This window comes from Panthera tigris, chromosome C1 (genome assembly GCF_018350195.1).
Source record: "Panthera tigris isolate Pti1 chromosome C1, P.tigris_Pti1_mat1.1, whole genome shotgun sequence".
Classification (NCBI taxonomy): domain Eukaryota; kingdom Metazoa; phylum Chordata; class Mammalia; order Carnivora; family Felidae; genus Panthera; species Panthera tigris.
In genome coordinates, this window is record NC_056667.1 from 196,914,357 (window position 1) to 196,932,203 (window position 17,847).

Consider the following 17,847-nt stretch of genomic DNA (forward strand, 5'->3'; position numbering starts at 1 on the left):
AGGCTCTGAGCTGTCAGCACAGAGCCCACACGGGTCTCAAACTCGTGAATCGGGAGCCTAAATATCAGATGATGGCACTTGTAAAGGTGATTACAACTGCTTCATTCCAGTTGTAATTATTACTATTGTGATTTTTGTTTCTTTTGTCACATAGTTTAAAGCAAGAGAGAAGAATGTAAAACTTATCTGAGTTTTCAGTCACAGGCAGAAATACTTTATAGTAATTGTTATCCTAGAGCAAGACTTATGTCCAAAATAGTATGCTAGCCCATCAGAAGGACAGATTTGAAAAAGAGGCATGGTTAAATTATTTTTTATGTTATTTTTATTTGGATATTTTTAAGTAAGTTCTAAGCCCAGTGTGAGGCTTGAACTCACGACCCCAAGATCAAGAGTTGCATATTCTCTAGGCTGAGCCAGCCAGGCACCCCTTCTTGTATATTTTTAAACAAATGTATTTTTCAGTCTTTAATATTAAAAAGCAAAATTTTGAATCCTAAATCTATGTACAAATGAACAACAGCTGCAAAGAAAAAGTTTAAATTTTTTTTATGTTTACTTATTTTGAAGGAGAGCGAGACAGAGTGCGAGCAGGGAAGGGGCAGAGAGAGAGAGAGAGAGAGAGAGGGAAACACAGAACCCAAAGAAGGCTCCATGCTCCGAGCTGTCAGCACAGAGCCCGATGTAGGGCTCAAACCCACAAACTGTGAGATTGTGCCTGAGCCAAAGTCGGACACTCAACCAACTGAGCTACCCAGGCACCCAAGAAAAAGACAGTTTTAAATATCTGTCCATTAGTGAAGGACTACCTGTCATAGAGTAATTTTTTTTAATTCTGCTAATCAGAATAATAGATATCTTTTTATAACTTTAATGAGAACTTCTTCACTCTGTACCTACCTTTCCTTCCCCACCTTTAAATTCTCCCCACTCCCTCTCCAGTGGTTGTTTCCTCCCTGCACTTAAAAATGTATTTCTCTCACCATAAAAAAATAAGAGCAAGTGAGCAAATACTCATCTTGATCTTGCCATTCCGTCTCTTGGAAATCCTGAGTACCTTTTCTTATTCTCTTATAGCACAGACTCATTCATTCATTCATTCATATATTTATTCATTTTGGAAGCATTTTCTGGGCACTTCAATTGGTCAGTTCTAGTGCTTGATGCCATAGAGAGAGGAAACGGTTCTCAATCAAAATCACAGGACAAGAGTACAGATAAGCAATTCATTATATTCAGGGGAAGAAAAGCTACCAAGAAAACACATAGAGCATTCAATGCAGATGGATGTGAAGGAAATGATGGAATTGAAATTTTCTTGCAACTGATATTTTACCAAAAAATCATAGATGTTTCTGCTTATATCATTGACATCCGCTCATTTCTTAAACTAGCATTTGTGTCTACCGCTTTAAAGTCACTGCTTTTTCAAACGTCTACTAATGACCTAAATGGAAAATCCAATGGTTCAACCTTAACCACTTATTTCAAAATTTTTCATCTCTCAAGATGTAGCTCAAAATCTCATCATTCCTGATTGACTTCCTTTAGCATCCAAATTGTATTCTTGGAACATTTAGTTATTCTAAACATAAGCAATGCTGACTTATTGTTTTGTATTGTGTTTTTGAAATTATTTTAGCCTATGTCTAAAAATTTCATCATTCTGAGGTTACATTATCCATAGAACCTAACACATAGCCTGAAACCTAATACACTGAATACACTAAAAACAAACAAAAAACAAACACACACATACACACAAAACTTATTTCATGAATTAATCTAGAAGAATATAGAAGAATTAATCTATAGAGTATAGAACAACAGTTTTTCTCATCACCCTGCATTACTAAAAAATACTAGTATCAAATTATGTGGACTCAAATAAGATTAAAAAAAATTCAAGCATTTAGTATGCCATTTTAATGCTTTTAAGCAGAAATAACTCAAACACAAACACACACACACACACACACATTACTCATAGCATATAACCATTCATAAAAATTAATTATGAGTTGACTTTTTAACAAATTACTTCTTTATCTTCTTGCAAATAGTGGCAACAAGTTGGCTACTTCAAGTGGTGACACTACAGTTAAATTATGGGACCTGTCTAAAGGCAATTGCATTTTGACCTTTGAAGGACACAACCATGCAGTATGGTCCTGCACATGGCACTCCTGTGGTGATTTTGTGGCTTCTTCCTCATTGGATACAACTAGTAAAATCTGGGATGTTAATAGGTAAGAAGTACTTTAAACATTATTAACCCTCTACATTGGTAAATATACATGGATAATGCTCTTCTCTCAATGCTACCACCAGGAAACATTAAAAAAAAAAAACTTGTTGGTGAAATTATAGAAAGTTACTTAAATAATCTCTGTGAAATCCATTTCTAACTCTATTAATCATTGTTGATATAACGAGTCCTTTATAAATGTAAGTATAAAGATCAAGCCAATGTAATAAGATTAGAATTGTTTCATTGGAAGGTCATTTGTTTTAGGCAGAAGAGAAACACTTATTTTAAAGAGTTAGAATTTTAGTTCTCCCTTCACAAGATTGCTTTATTATCAAACCAGCAATTTAATAGACATAAATATGACAGAGATAATTACTTGCTTTATGCTTAATTTTGACATATTTTCCCAAATTAAATGCTTCTTGTCAATTCACAAATTGCAAAAACTAATGTGATTTGATGTATAAAAAGTCCTATACAATCCTGTATGGATATAGAAGTTTAATATTTTTATCTAAATTCAAGATAGACAAATCTATTATGTTTATGGTGTCAAATACCTATCATCCCTGCATTTATGTCTGATTATTATATACTATTAGGTATAAAAATAGGATCCAAAGAGCTACTATCAAATATCCTGGCTGCTTCAGCTACCTAAGGAATTATAAACTATCAATCAGACTTCTGATCACTTTAATTATTGAAACAGTGCCCAGATTCCAAATAGAAGTGATCATGACTCCTAGAAATTTTCATAAACAATTGTCACTGAGCCATTGTACTTTATTTTGTAAGAGAAAAATTAACTCACTGTAGAGGTAGACACTATTAATTCAGGGTTATGGGTAAAACAGGTATTTTGAATAAACTCTCTCCATCCTTTCTTGAATTACAGGTAACATATTTAGAAGAGAGGGCAAATAAGGTGCTTGCAAAAAGTCAACAGGTTTTCTGGGAGGATTTGTTGAAAGGATATGCTCTTTCCTATGCGTATGCTGACTGTCCTCTAAGGCCATGTGCCCTTAATTATGCTGTTTTTTCTCAGCACCAAACTCACGCTTCCATATCTGTTTTTTGTGATGCTGCACCTGGAACTTTGCAGATTACATTTTTGCTTTGCTAGTAGACTCTGTTAGGCTTGGCAATATAGGAAGTGCAAGGTTGAGGGGGTAAAAGGGAACTTTCTGCTCCCTGTCTCCTTCCTTTGGGCTTCTTAGGGACTTGCAGTTCTAGTCTGCATCACCCTAGCAACACCTCACCTCAGCAACACCACTTTGTTCTTATCACAGCAGCTAAATCCAGTTGGCAGTTTTTCCAGTGCTTGAAGAAACAGCTGCATCATGCTGTCATCAAAAACATTAGCTCCTGCAGACAGGCACCCGCTTCTCAGAGGTCTGTGTTCCCAGTTCACCATGGCCCCTTTTCTGAGCTGAGGAACACTGCTCTTTTTCCGTTTATTTACCCTGTTAAAAACTTTATACATAGTTAACGATCTTATATATTAAATTCTTACTGTTAAAATGGTAAGTGTAAGTTTTGTCTCCTGACTGACAAATATAGGACATTAATGAATAAATAACATAACCCACCTGAGATATAAAGATTCAGCTAAATAATGTTTGGCATACTCTGCATGAGAAAACATGGCTCCTAATAATACAATTTGGATCTATTTCTATATAAAATAGTGACAATTTAAGATATGTTTTAATTCTCAAATAGGCACCATTTGCTTATCTGGAATAATCATATGTAATTCTTAATCTTATTATGTTTCTATATTATGCATATTTAATAAATATATAATAGTATACTGGAATCAAAAAATAATTGAGGCATGATTGACATAGAAAAAGCTATACAGAGGTTCCGGAAGATGGCGGCGTAGGAGGACGCGGGGCTCACAGCGCGTCCTGCCGATCACTTAGATTCCACCTACACCTGCCTAAAGAACCCAGAAAACCGCCAGAGGATTAGCAGAAGGGAGTCTCCGGAGTCAAGCGCAGACGAGAGGCCCACGGAAGAGGGTAGGAAGGGCGGCGAGGCGGTGCGCGCTCCACGGACTGGCGGGAGGGAGCCGGGGCGGAGGGGCGGCTCGCCGGCCAAGCAGAGCCCCCAAGTCTGGCTGGCAAAAGCGGAGGGGCCGGACAGACTGTGTTCCGACGGCAAGCGCGACTTAGCGTCTGGGAGGTCATAAGTTAACAGCTCTGCTCGGAAAGCGGGAAGGCTGGAGGACAAAGGGAGGGAGAGCTGCTGAGCCCCCGGACGGCAGAGCTCAGCTTGGCGGGGAACAAAGGCGCCAGCGCCATCTCCCCCGCCCATCCCCCCCCAAAATCCCAAAGGGAACCAGTTCCTGCCAGGGAACTTGCTCGCTCCGCGCAAACACCCAACTCTGTGCTTCTGCGGAGCCAAACCTCCGGCAGTGGATCTGACTCCCTCCCGCTGCCACAGGGCTCCTCCTGAAGTGGATCACCTAAGGAGAAGCGAGCTAAGCCTGCCCCTCCAGCCCCCGTGCACCTTGCCTACCCACCCCAGCTAATACCCCAGATCCCCAGCAACACAAGCCTGGCAGTGTGCAAGTAGCCCAGACGGGACACGCCACCCCACAGTGAATCCCACCCCTAGGAGAGGGGAAGAGAAGGCACACACCAGTCTGACTGTGGCCCCAGCAGTGGGCTGGGGGCAGACATCGGGTCGGACTGCGGCCCCGCCCACTAACTCCAGTTATACACCACAGCACAGGGGAAGTGCACTGCAGGTCCTCACCACGCCAGGGACTCTCCAAAATGACCAAACGGAAGAATTCCCCTCAGAAGAATCTCCAGGAAATAACAACAGCTAATGAACTGATCAAAAAGGATTTAAATAATATAACAGAAAGTGAATTTAGAATAATAGTCATCAAATTAATCGCTGGGCTTGAAAACAGTATACAGGACAGCAGAGAATCTCTTGCCACAAAGATCGAGGGACTAAGGAACAGTCACGAGGAGTTGAAAAACGCTTTAAACGAATTGCAAAACAAAATGGAATCCACGATGGCTCGGCTTGAAGAGGCAGAGGAGAGAATAGGTGAACTAGAAGATAAAGTTATGGAGAAAGAGGAAGCTGAAAGAAAGAGAGATAAAAAAATCCAGGAGTATGAGGGGAAAATTAGAGAACTAAGTGATACACTAAAAAAAAATAATATACGCATAATTGGTATCCCAGAGGAGGAAGAGAGAGGGAAAGGTGCTGAAGGGGTACTTGAACAAATTATAGCTGAGAACTTCCCTGAACTGGGGAAGGAAAAAGGCATTGAAATCCAAGAGGCACAGAGAACTCCCTTCAGACGTAACTTGAATCGATCTTCTGCACGACATATCATAGTGAAACTGGCAAAATACAAGGATAAAGAGAAAATTCTGAAAGCAGCAAGGGATAAACGTGCCCTCACATATAAAGGGAGACCTATAAGACTCGTGACTGATCTCTCCTTTGAAACTTGGCAGGCCAGAAAGGCTTGGCACGATATCTACAGTGTGCTAAACAGAAAAAATATGCAGCCGAGAATCCTTTATCCAGCAAGTCTGTCATTTAGAATAGAAGGAGAGATAAAGGTCTTCCCAAACAAACAAAAACTGAAGGAATTTGTCACCACGAAACCAGCCCTACAAGAGATCCTAAGGGGGATCCTGTGAGACAAAGTACCAGAGACATCACTACAAGCATAAAACATACAGACATCACAATGACTCTAAACCCATATCTTTCTATAATAACACTGAATGTAAATGGATTAAATGCGCCAACTAAAAGACATAGGGTATCAGAATGGATAAAAAAACAAGACCCATCTATTTGCTGTCCTCAAGAGACTCATTTTAGATCGGAGGACACCTTTAGATTGAGAGTGAGGGGATGGAGAACTATTTATCATGCTCCTGGAAGCCAAAAGAAAGCTGGAGTAGCCATACTTATATCAGACACACTAGACTTTAAATTAAAGGCTGTAACAAGAGATGAAGAAGGGCATTATATAATAATCACAGGGTCTATCCACCAGGAAGAGCTAACTATTATAAATGTCTATGCGCCAAATACCCGAGTCCCCAGATATATAAAACAATTACTCATAAACATAAGCAACCTTATTGATAAGAATGTGGTCATTGCAGGGGACTTTAACACCCCACTTACAGAAATGGATAGATCATCTAGACACACAGTCAATAAAGAAACAAGGGCCCTGAATGATACATTGGATCAGATGGACTTGACAGATATATTTAGAACTCTGCATCCCAAAGCGACAGAATATACTTTCTTCTCGAGTGCACATGGAACATTCTCCAAGATAGATCATATACTGGGTCACAAAACAGCCCTTCATAAGTTTACAAGAATTGAAATTATACCATGCATACTTTCAGACCACAATGCTATGAAGCTTGAAATCAACCACAGGAAAAAGTCTGGAAAACCTCCAAAAGCATGGAGGTTAAAGAACACCCTACTAACGAATGAGTGGGTCAACCAGGCAATTAGAGAAGAAATTAAAACATATATGGAAACAAACGAAAATGAAAATACAACAATCCAAACGCTTTGGGATGCAGCGAAGGCAGTCCTGAGAGGAAAATACATTGCAATCCAGGCCTATCTCAAGAAACAAGAAAAATCCCAAATACAAAATCTAACAGCACACCTAAAGGAAATAGAAGCAGAACAGCAAAGGCAGCCTAAACCCAGCAGAAGAAGAGAAATAATAAAGATCAGAGCAGAAATAAACAATATAGAATCTAAAAAAACTGTAGAGCAGATCAACGAAACCAAGAGTTGGTTTTTTGAAAAAATAAACAAAATTGACAAACCTCTAGCCAGGCTTCTCAAAAAGAAAAGGGAGATGACCCAAATAGATAAAATCATGAATGAAAATGGAATGATTACAACCAATCTCTCAGAGATACAAACAATTATCAGGGAATACTATGAAAAATTATATGCCAGCAAATTGGACAACCTGGAAGAAATGGACAAATTTCTAAACACCCACACTCTTCCAAAACTCAATCAGGAGGAAATAGAAAGCTTGAACAGACCCATAACCAGCGAAGAAATTGAATCGGTTATCAAAAATCTCCCAACAAATAAGAGTCCAGGACCAGATGGCTTCCCAGGGGAGTTCTACCAGACATTTAAAGCAGAGATAATACCTATCCTTCTCAAGCTATTCCAAGAAATAGAAAGGGAAGGAAAACTTCCAGACTCATTCTATGAAGCCAGTATTACTTTGATTCCTAAACCAGACAGAGACCCAGTAAAAAAAGAGAACTACAGGCCAATATCCCTGATGAATATGGATGCAAAAATTCTTAATAAGATACTAGCAAATCGAATTCAACAGCATATAAAAAGAATTATTCACCATGATCAAGTGGGATTCATTCCTGCGATGCAGGGCTGGTTCAACATTCGCAAATCGATCAACGTGATACATCACATTAACAAAAAAAAAGAGAAGAACCATATGATCCTGTCAATCGATGCAGAAAAGGCCTTTGACAAAATCCAGCACCCTTTCTTAATAAAAACCCTTGAGAAAGTCGGGATAGAAGGAACATACTTAAAGATCATAAAGGCCATTTATGAAAAGCCCACAGCTAACATCATCCTCAACGGGGAAAAACTGAGAGCTTTTTCCCTGAGATCAGGAACACGACAGGGATGCCCACTGTCACCGCTGTTGTTTAATATAGTGCTGGAAGTTCTAGCATCAGCAATCAGACAACAAAAGGAAATCAAAGGCATCCAAATTGGCAAAGATGAAGTCAAGCTTTCGGTTTTTGCAGATGACATGATATTATACATGGAAAATCCGATAGACTCCACCAAAAGTCTGCTAGAACTGATACATGAATTCAGCAAAGTTGCAGGATACAAAATCAATGTGCAGAAATCAGTTGCATTCTTATACACTAACAATGAAGCAACAAAAAGACAAATGAAGAAACTGATCCCATTCACAATTGCACCAAGAAGCATAAAATACCTAGGAATAAATCTAACCAAAGATGTAAAAGATCTGTATGCTGAAAACTATAGAAAGCTTATGCAGGTAATTGAAGAAGATATAAAGAAATGGAAAGACATTCCCTGCTCATGGATTGGAAGAATAAATATTGTCAAAATGTCAATACTACCCAAAGCTATCTACACATTCAATGCAATCCCAATCAAAATTGCACCAGCATTCTTCTCGAAACTAGAACAAGCAATCCTAAAATTCATATGGAACCACAAAAGGCCCCGAATAGCCAAAGTAATTTTGAAGAAGAAGACCAAAGCAGGAGGCATCACAATCCCAGACTTTAGCCTCTACTACAAAGCTGTCATCATCAAGACAGCATGGTATTGGCATAAAAACAGACACATAGACCAATGGAATAGAATAGAAACCCCAGAACTAGACCCACAAACGTATGGCCAACTCATCTTTGACAAAGCAGGAAAGAACATCCAATGGAAAAAAGACAGTCTCTTTAACAAATGGTGCTGGGAGAACTGGACAGCAACATGCAGAAGGTTGAAACTAGACCACTTTCTCACACCATTCACAAAAATAAACTCAAAATGGATAAAGGACCTGAATGTGAGACAGGAAACCATCAAAACCTTAGAGGAGAAAGCAGGAAACGACCTCTCTGACCTCAGCCGTAGCAATCTCTTACTCGGCACATCCCCAAAGGCAAGGGAATTAAAAGCAAAAGTGAATTACTGGGACCTTATGAAGATAAAAAGCTTCTGCACAGCAAAGGAAACAACCAACAAAACTAAAAGGCAGCCAACGGAATGGGAAAAGATATTTGCAAATGACACATCGGACAAAGGGCTAGTATCCAAAATCTATAAAGAGCTCATCAAACTCCACACCCGAAAAACAAATAACCCAGTGAAGAAATGGGCAGAAAACATGAATAGACACTTCTCTAAAGAAGACATCCGGATGGCCAACAGGCACATGAAAAGATGTTCAACGTCGCTCCTTATCAGGGAAATACAAATCAAAACCACACTCAGATACCACCTCACGCCAGTCAGAGTGGCCAAAATGAAGAAATCAGGAGACTATAGATGCTGGAGAGGATGTGGAGAAACAGGAACCCTCTTGCACTGTTGGTGGGAATGCAAATTGGTGCAGCCGCTCTGGAAAGCAGTGTGGAGGTTCCTCAGAAAATTAAAAATAGACCTACCCTATGACCCAGCAATAGCACTGCTAGGAATTTATCCAAGGGATACAGGAGTACTGATGCATAGGGGCACCTGTACCCCAATGTTTATAGCGGCACTCTCAACAATAGCCAAATTATGGAAAGAGCCTAAATGTCCATCAACTGATGAATGGAGAAAGAAATTGTGGTTTATATACACAATGGAATACTACGTGGCAATGAGAAAAAATGAAATATGGCCTTTTGTAGCAACATGGATGGAACTGGAGAGTGTGATGCTAAGTGAAATAAGCCATACAGAGAAAGACAGATACCATATGGTTTCACTCTTATGTGGATCCTGAGAAACATAACAGAAACCCATGGGGGAGGGGAAGGAAAAAAAAAAAAAAAAAAGAGGTTAGAGTGGGAGAGAGCCAAAGCATAAGAGAGTGTTAAAAACTGAGAACAAACTGAGGGTTGATGGGGGGTGGGAGGGAGGGCAGGGTGGGAGGGAGGGCAGGGTGGGTGATGGGTATTGAGGAGGGCACCTTTTGGGATGAGCACTGGGTGTTGTATGGAAACCAATTTGACAGTAAATTTCATATATTAAAAAATAAAAAAAAATAAAATAAAATAAAAAAAAAAGAAAAAGCTATACATATTTAATGTATACAACTTGATGAGTCTGGTGATAAGTATACACCCATGAAGAAGTATATACAATCATCAATACCTGACGTAAACATATTCATCACCTCCAAAAGCTTTTTCCTGTCTTCTTTTATTATTATTATTATTATTACTGATTTTGTTATTATTATTATTAATATTTGTAGTAGTCATAAAGTTCTTAATATAAAACCTAGCCTCTTAGTACAATTTTAAATATGTAATACAGTGTTTTTAATTATAGGTACTATGTTATATGGTAGATTATAAGACTAATTCATTTTCTATAACTAAAATTTTAACACTAGTGTCTAATTTTAATCTTCATCACCTTGGGCTTAGATGAGAATTCTAATAGATGATTGTGGTATGTTCTAAAATATAATATTTTTTCTAATGTTTTAATTATTCAGAGTGTTTTTATTTTTTTACTAATTTACTTTTAACCTGAAATTCAAATTTATTTATTTATTTATTTATTTATTTATTTATTTATTTATTTTCAAGTCAGCTAACATACAGTGTAGTCTTGGCTTCAGGAATAGCTTCCCTTTATCAGATATGTCATTTGCAAATACTTTCTCCCATTCTGTCAGTTGCCTTTTAATTTTAGATAGTTTTCTTTGCTGTGCAGAAGCTTTTTATCTTGATGAGGTCCCAATAGTTCATTTTTGCTTTTATTTCCTTAGCCTTTGGAGACATGTCAAATAAGAAGTTGCTGTGGCTGAGGTCAAAGAGGTTGCTGCTTGTTTTCTTCTATAGGATTTTAATGGTTTTGTCTCACAATTAGGTCTTTCATCCATTTTGAATTTATTTTTGTGTGCAGTGTAAGAAAGTGGTCCAGTTTCATGCTTCTGCAGGTTGCTGTCCAGTTCTTCCAGCATCATTTGCTAGAGAGAATATCTTTTTCCATTGGATATTCTTTCCTGCTTTGTCAAAGATTAGTTGGCCATATATTTGTGGGTCCACTTCTGGGTTCTCTATTCTGTTCCATTTGTCTATGTGTCTGTTTTTGTGCCAGTACTATACTGTCTTGATGATTGCAGCTTTGTACTAGAGGCTAAAGTCTGGGATTGTGATGCCTCCTGCTTTGGTTTCCTTTTTAAACATTACTTTGGCTATTTGGGGCCTTTTGTGGTTCCATACAAATTTTATGATTGTTTGTTCTAGCTCTGTGATGAATGCTGGTGCTATTTTGATTGGGATTACAATGAATGTGTAGATTGCTTTGGGTAGTATTGACATTTTAACAATATTTATTCTTCCAATCCATGAGCATGGAATGTTTTTCCATTTCTTTGTGTCTTCTTCAATTTCTTTCATAAACTTTCTATAGTTTTCAGCATACAGATCTTTTACATCTTTGGTTAGGTTTATTTCTAGGTACTTTATGGTTTTTGATGCTATTGTAAATGGAATCGATCCCTGATATCTCTTTCTGTTGCTTCATTATAGGTGTATAGAAATAAGACCAATTTGTTTACATTGATTTTGTATCCTGTGACTTTGCTGAATTCCTTTATCAGCTCTGGCTGCTTTTTGGTGGAGTCTTTTCGGGTTTCCATGCAGAGTATCATGTCATCTGCTAAGAATGAAACTTACTTCTTCTTTGCCAATTTGGATGCCTTTTATTTCATTTTGTTGTGATTGGTGAGGCTAGGACTTCCAACGTTATGTTAAACAACAGTGGTTAGAGTGGACATCCCCATCATGTTCCTGATCTCCGGGGGAAAGCTCTGAGTTTTTCTCCATTAAGGATATAAGCTGTGGGCCTTTCATATATGGCTTTTGTGATGTTAAGGTATGTTCCTTCTATCCTGACTTTCTTGGGCGTTTGTATTAAGAAAGGATGCTGTATTTTGTCAAATGCTTTTTCTGCATGTATTGACAGGATCGTATGGTTCTTATCCTTTCTTCTATTAATGTGATTTACCATGTTGATTGATTTGCAAAGATTGAACCAGCCCTGCATCCAGGAATGAATCCCATTTGATCATAGTGAATAATTCTTTTAATGTACTGTTGAATTAGATTTGCTAGTATCTTGTTGAGAATTTTTGCATCCATATTAATTGGTGATATTGACCTGTAGTTCTCCTTTTTAGTGGGGTCTTTGTCTGCTTTGGAAATCAAGGTAATGTTGGCTTCATAGAATGAGTCTGGAATCTTTTCTTCCATTTCTATTTTTTGGAACACTTTGAGAAGAATAGGTATTGACTGTCCTTTAAATGTCTGGTAGAATTCCCCTGGGAAGCTATGTGACTCTTATTTGTTGGGAGATTTTTGATAACTGATTCAATTTCTTTGCTGGTTATGAGTCTGTTCAAATTTTCTATTCCCGTTTGAGTTTTGGTAGTGTGTGAGTGTCTGGGAATTTGTCCATTTCTTCCAGATTGTCCAGCTTGTTGACAAATGTTTTTTAATAGTATTCTCGAATAATTGTTTGTATTTTTGTATTGATGTTGTTTGTGATATCTCCTCCTTCCTTCATGATTTTATCTATTGGGTTCTCTCTCTTTTAATTTTGAGAAGTCTGGTTAGACTGTTTATTCTTTGAAAACAACTCTTAGATTCATTGATCTGTTATTCTGTTTTTTGGGATTCTATATTGTTTATTTCTGCTTTAATTTTTATTATTTCTCTTCTGCTGGCTTTGGGCTTTCTTTGCTGCTGCTCTTCAAGCTCCGTTAGGTATAAGGTTAGGTTGTGTATTTGGGACCTTTCTTGTAATGTATTTTCCTCTTAGGACTGCTTTTGCTGCATCCCAAAGGGCTTGGACTGTTGTGTTTTCATTTTCATTTGTTTCCATATATTTTTTAATTTCTTCTTTAATTTCCTGGTTGACCCATTCATTCTTTTGTAGGATGTTCTTTAATCTCCATGTATTGATCATTCAGAGTGTTTTTAAAAACTATAATTAAAAAACTGATTCCCAATAGATTCAGCCCTACTTAGAATGACTTCAAACATTCTGATGATGACTTTTCTCCATGATCCTGATATCCAAATACTGTCTTCCAGTGATGCCTAGTAGACACTGATATAACAGATCAAAATTGCTCCAAATTGATGCCAATTTTTTTTTATATTTTAAATTTCCCATCAATGTCAAGAACTTACTTGCATCATGAAAGACAAAAATTATATACCAATTTTAAAGCTGAGGTAGTGGAAATATAATGGCAAATAAGGGAGACATTGATTATTTCTATAGTGGCTATTGATATATCTTTGAATCATAATCAAAACCTTTGGTTGTAATTTAAAATTTCTTATGGATCAATACTTTGTAGATGTATCTAAAACCAATATCTTGCTTTAAAATTTCATGGTTATTGGGACTGGCTTAGTGATTTAAAGGGAAAAGTTATTTGTCTTGGTAAGATGCTGGTGGAAGCTGGGTACTATACTCTTATCCTGATGCCATATGGTTTTTAATAAAAATTATACTTGTAATTATTTAATTTATGTATAAATTAATATTAATTTATACATAACTTATTTAATGATAATAAAATTATTATTTATTAATTATTATAATTTATTTAATAAAAAATCTATTTATAGACTCTACTTATCAGAGAAGGAGGAGTTTAAAATATATTCTTCTCTTTTACAACTTGATTTTGTCTTTGAGCTCTTGGGATTAGTCTTGGGAATCCTTTAGTTGATGTCAGGTCCCTAGCCTTGCAACTGCTCCTCAGTTGGACATTACTTGCCAAAAACATCTAATTAGCTCCTTATCAAAAAGTTGAATAACTGGGAACCATAATTAACATAAAAAATCACAAATTAAGAGCCACTTTTACTAAGTGCTAATAAGAATCTCTGAACAGTATCTGTGGCACTCTTATTCTGGATGTGTCGACACTCTACAAAGTTTCTATGAATAATAGAAATAAGTATTATTTCTATGTATTTCAATGATCTTTGGGATGATCGCTTATATAAAGTAGAAATTTATATATGTTTCAATTATTGAGTACTGATTTCTACCTTAATTTTCAAATAAATTTGTTAGAAATCAATCTTAATGTACATGTGCACACTTACACACACACAGACACACACACCATTGTATCCTAAGTAGGGAGTGCTTGACACATGACAGTTTGGTTGCATGAATGATAAAGAAAAAGTCAACATATACATAAGGAGAAAATGCCCTCCCCACTTCCATCTACATTCAAACTAAAATTTGTTCAGTCTTAAACAAAAAATTTGTCATCTTATCCTACACGAATCTTTAAAGTGATTAAAATGTGATAAAATAAAAAAAGATATCAGTCAACTATAAAAAATATCTTGTGTTTTTTAAAGCGTATAAGTATTCAATATTATCAATATATTATCAATATCGTCAGTATGTCAATGTATTATCAATTATCAATATATTATCAATAATATCAATATAATATTATCAATAAATATTTATAAAATAACTGAAGTGTTAGGCTGTGTTATAGACATTATAAAAATTTAAGACTCCATTACTGCATTCAATGAAATTACAAGTAATTTTAAAGCAATCAGAGAATATGCAATGCATGTGAAGTTTATAATATCAGGTAGGGTATTCCGGGTGACTCTTCGTTGCTTTTCTTCAATGGTAGGTATTTGGCTGAGTGGCTCTTCCAGACTTTCACTCTGATATTTGGAAGGAAGGTCATATACCTGCTTAGTGTATAGCTTGAAGGGAAGGGGCTGGAAACCACCAAAATGTTATTGAGTATAGCTGTTCCCACTGCTGTAACAAGATATTATACTGGCAAGAATTGAGTGATTTAAAACAAGGACAAAAGGACACAGAGGTACTTGTAAAACTCAGCAGTGTCTGAACCCCAAACAGTGAGATATAAATCTGTTGACCTTGTATCCAGAAGCATTGTTTCAGATACCCTCAAGATTTGGTTGAGTAAGAAAAATAAAGCACGTTTAAGAACTATGTTTAGAAAAGTAATTTGTGATTACTGCTACATTACACTGACTGGAAGCAAATATGTTGGAAACCTTGGGAGTTTTTGAGAGAATTTGATTGACAAGAAAACCATGAGTTTATCTTCAGTAAACCCTGACTCTTCAAAACTATAAAACAGTCCTCAAGGTCCCAAACTTGCATCAAAAGGAAGTTCACTTCTAGTGTTTTACAGAGCATGGTGAAGGCCCAGACCACAGCACCCACTTTAGATGTGGTCATAAAGGGTAATGGACAAGAAATATAACCTTCTATGAACAAAACAAGAGGCCACAGAGAACCATGGGCACAGAAGCTCCTCTTAGGAAAAGAGACATGATTCAGTCAAAGAATTTTCCTCAGTGCCATGGCAAAGTTCCTCATAATACCTGCCCAGGATTCTATTACTATTTAGACAAGCAACTCTTGTGTGTTCCCCCTTTTTCTACTTTCCATATTGCAGTTTGTGTTACAGTTATTCTGTCCTTCCTTCATTATTGGACATTGTTTGTGATAATGGTAAAGGTAGAAAACTTGTCTTTTATTTGGTTGGCCACCGGAATGTGAGATGCCTCTGACCCTAGTGGAACTGACTGTGCATCATGCAGAGATCATGCATTGTGAGGTACATGCAGTAAATGAGTAGAACTTTGTGTTGTCTTCTTTGATAGGCAGGGTGGGAGGTCAGTGAGAACATGTGGAAGGAAAGATGGTGCAGATATTTGGTGGGCAAAAGTCCACATGTGGCAGAGATGTCTAGCTATTAACCAGAAGCCACTCTCTCCTTCTTCCATATTATTAGTTGTGTGCCTGGCTGACTATCTAATTTTTTCCAGCCTCCTTTTAGTTAAGAATGGTTATGTTACTAAGTTCTCTATAACAGAGAATTAGTTGAAGTGGTGTGTGCCATTTCTATGTTCTTTTCCCCTTGTAAGATGGGATATCCATGACAAGGACAAGAGTAATCTTCAAAGTCAATTATTGAAAATGACAGAGCAGTCATTAGTCTGCTTGAAGTAAACCACCCCATTCTCTACCTCCAGTTGGCCTGCAGTGTGCTCTGGACTCTTAAACAATAAGAAAATAAATTTTTCTTTTGTTTGAGACATTATATTTCCAGTCTATTTGTTATAGCACTTTAGCCTGTTCAGTCTAATATTACGTACCCTATGAATACTTTTCCAGCGATATGTTTTCCCCTCATGACATAGTAATATGGCAACTAAGACAAGCCTTGTGCTATTCTCAGTATTATTTGGATGGGGTAGTAATAGAAAGTCAATATTAGTAATAAATGTCTGTTCAACTCTCTCTACTTTTTCTCCCCTTGTCCCTTCTATTTTCCATCCTTAATTCTGTTGTAATACTGTTGGAGCCTATAAAATCCTACATGCCAATAGCAATACCTGTAAGACAAATAATTGGTTTGCATGGAAGTTAATGCCTATAAAAATAGTAAATTATAGGAAAATATTCAACAATTATATATCAGTGTCTCCATTTGTGGAAAACTGATTCAGTAATAATTATTTCATTTAAACAATAAAAGATACTGAGAATCTCAATTTTATAGTAGCATTGACTGTATTTACTGCCAAGTACTGGTTTTGCTGATTGCAGTAAATCTGATAGAATATAAATATTACTTTTCATGTAGTTGACCTTACAGGTTTGTTTTTTTCAAAATTTATTTTGAAAAAAATATGCATTGAGCACTCTCTTATGTTCATTGTTCTAGACACCAAGCTATAGCAGTGAACAAAACAGACTAAAACTATCTTCATGTAGATGGCATTCTATTGAAAGGCAGAAAATAAGTCAAATAAAAAAAATAAATATAGTATTTAAAAGTCTTAAGTTTGGGGGTGCCTGTTTGGTTCAGTTGGTTGAGTGTCCAACTCTTGATTTTGACTCAGGTCATGATCCCAGGGTTGTGGGATCAAGCCCCATGTTGGGCTCTGTGCTGAGTTGGAGCCTCCTTAGGATTCTCTCTCTCCTTCCCTCTGCCCCTCCCCACCTCTCTCTCCCTCTCCTTCTCTCTCCAAAAAAATAAAAATAATGATAAAGAATAAAAGTATTAAATTTGATAGAGAAAAAATAAACTATGACAGTTGGAAGGGAATGATAGGCATTGGAAAGAATTATAATTTAAACAGGATGCTCAGGGAAATTCACACAATAAAGTTGATATTTGGGTAATCTGAAGTGGGTAAGGCAGCAAGCCAAGATGTACAGGAGAATATTTCAAGATCTTCTTAGTAGTAAACTCCCATCTGGTGGTAGTAGGACTCATGTGACAAAGGAACAGGAAGGGGGCCAATGTGACTGGAGTGGAGTGAGCAGATGAGTGAATGGCAGAAGTAAGGCAGTTAGTTATATGGGGATGCACATATTACACAGGATATTGTAGCTTGTTTGAGTGACTTGACCTTTATTCTCAATGGGATAGGAAGGCACTGGGGGATTTGGAACAAAAGAGTCACGTATTCTAATTTACACTTTAATAGGATGACTCTGGTTACTGTGTTGAGATTGGACTGTGGCAGGGGAGGGGGGCTGAACAAAGGTAAGGCAAGAAGACCACCTGGGAAGGTATTGCAACAATCTAGGCCAAAAACAGTAAAGTTTTGCATCATAATGGGAATAGTGAGGATAATAAGAATTTTTGTATTCTGGATAGATTTGGAAAATCAAGCCAACAGCAATTGGCTGAGGTATTGTGTGTTGTAAGAGAAAGAGAAACAAACCACCCTCTTAAATTTTGGGATACCTGAAAA

The 17,847-nt window shown here is 37.1% G+C and overlaps 1 protein-coding gene across 2 annotated transcripts in view; it reads left to right on the top strand.

Annotated features, from left to right (window-relative positions):
* The window catches only part of SPAG16 (sperm associated antigen 16), a 1,018,955-nt gene that overhangs the window by 539,012 nt on the left and 462,096 nt on the right, over window positions 1-17,847 (top strand). For both annotated transcript variants that reach the window (XM_015539276.2, XM_042995277.1), the window contains one exon: window positions 2,064-2,249. In XM_015539276.2, coding sequence (XP_015394762.2) covers window positions 2,064-2,249 — 186 coding nt within the window. The remainder of the gene's footprint in view (window positions 1-2,063; window positions 2,250-17,847) is intronic.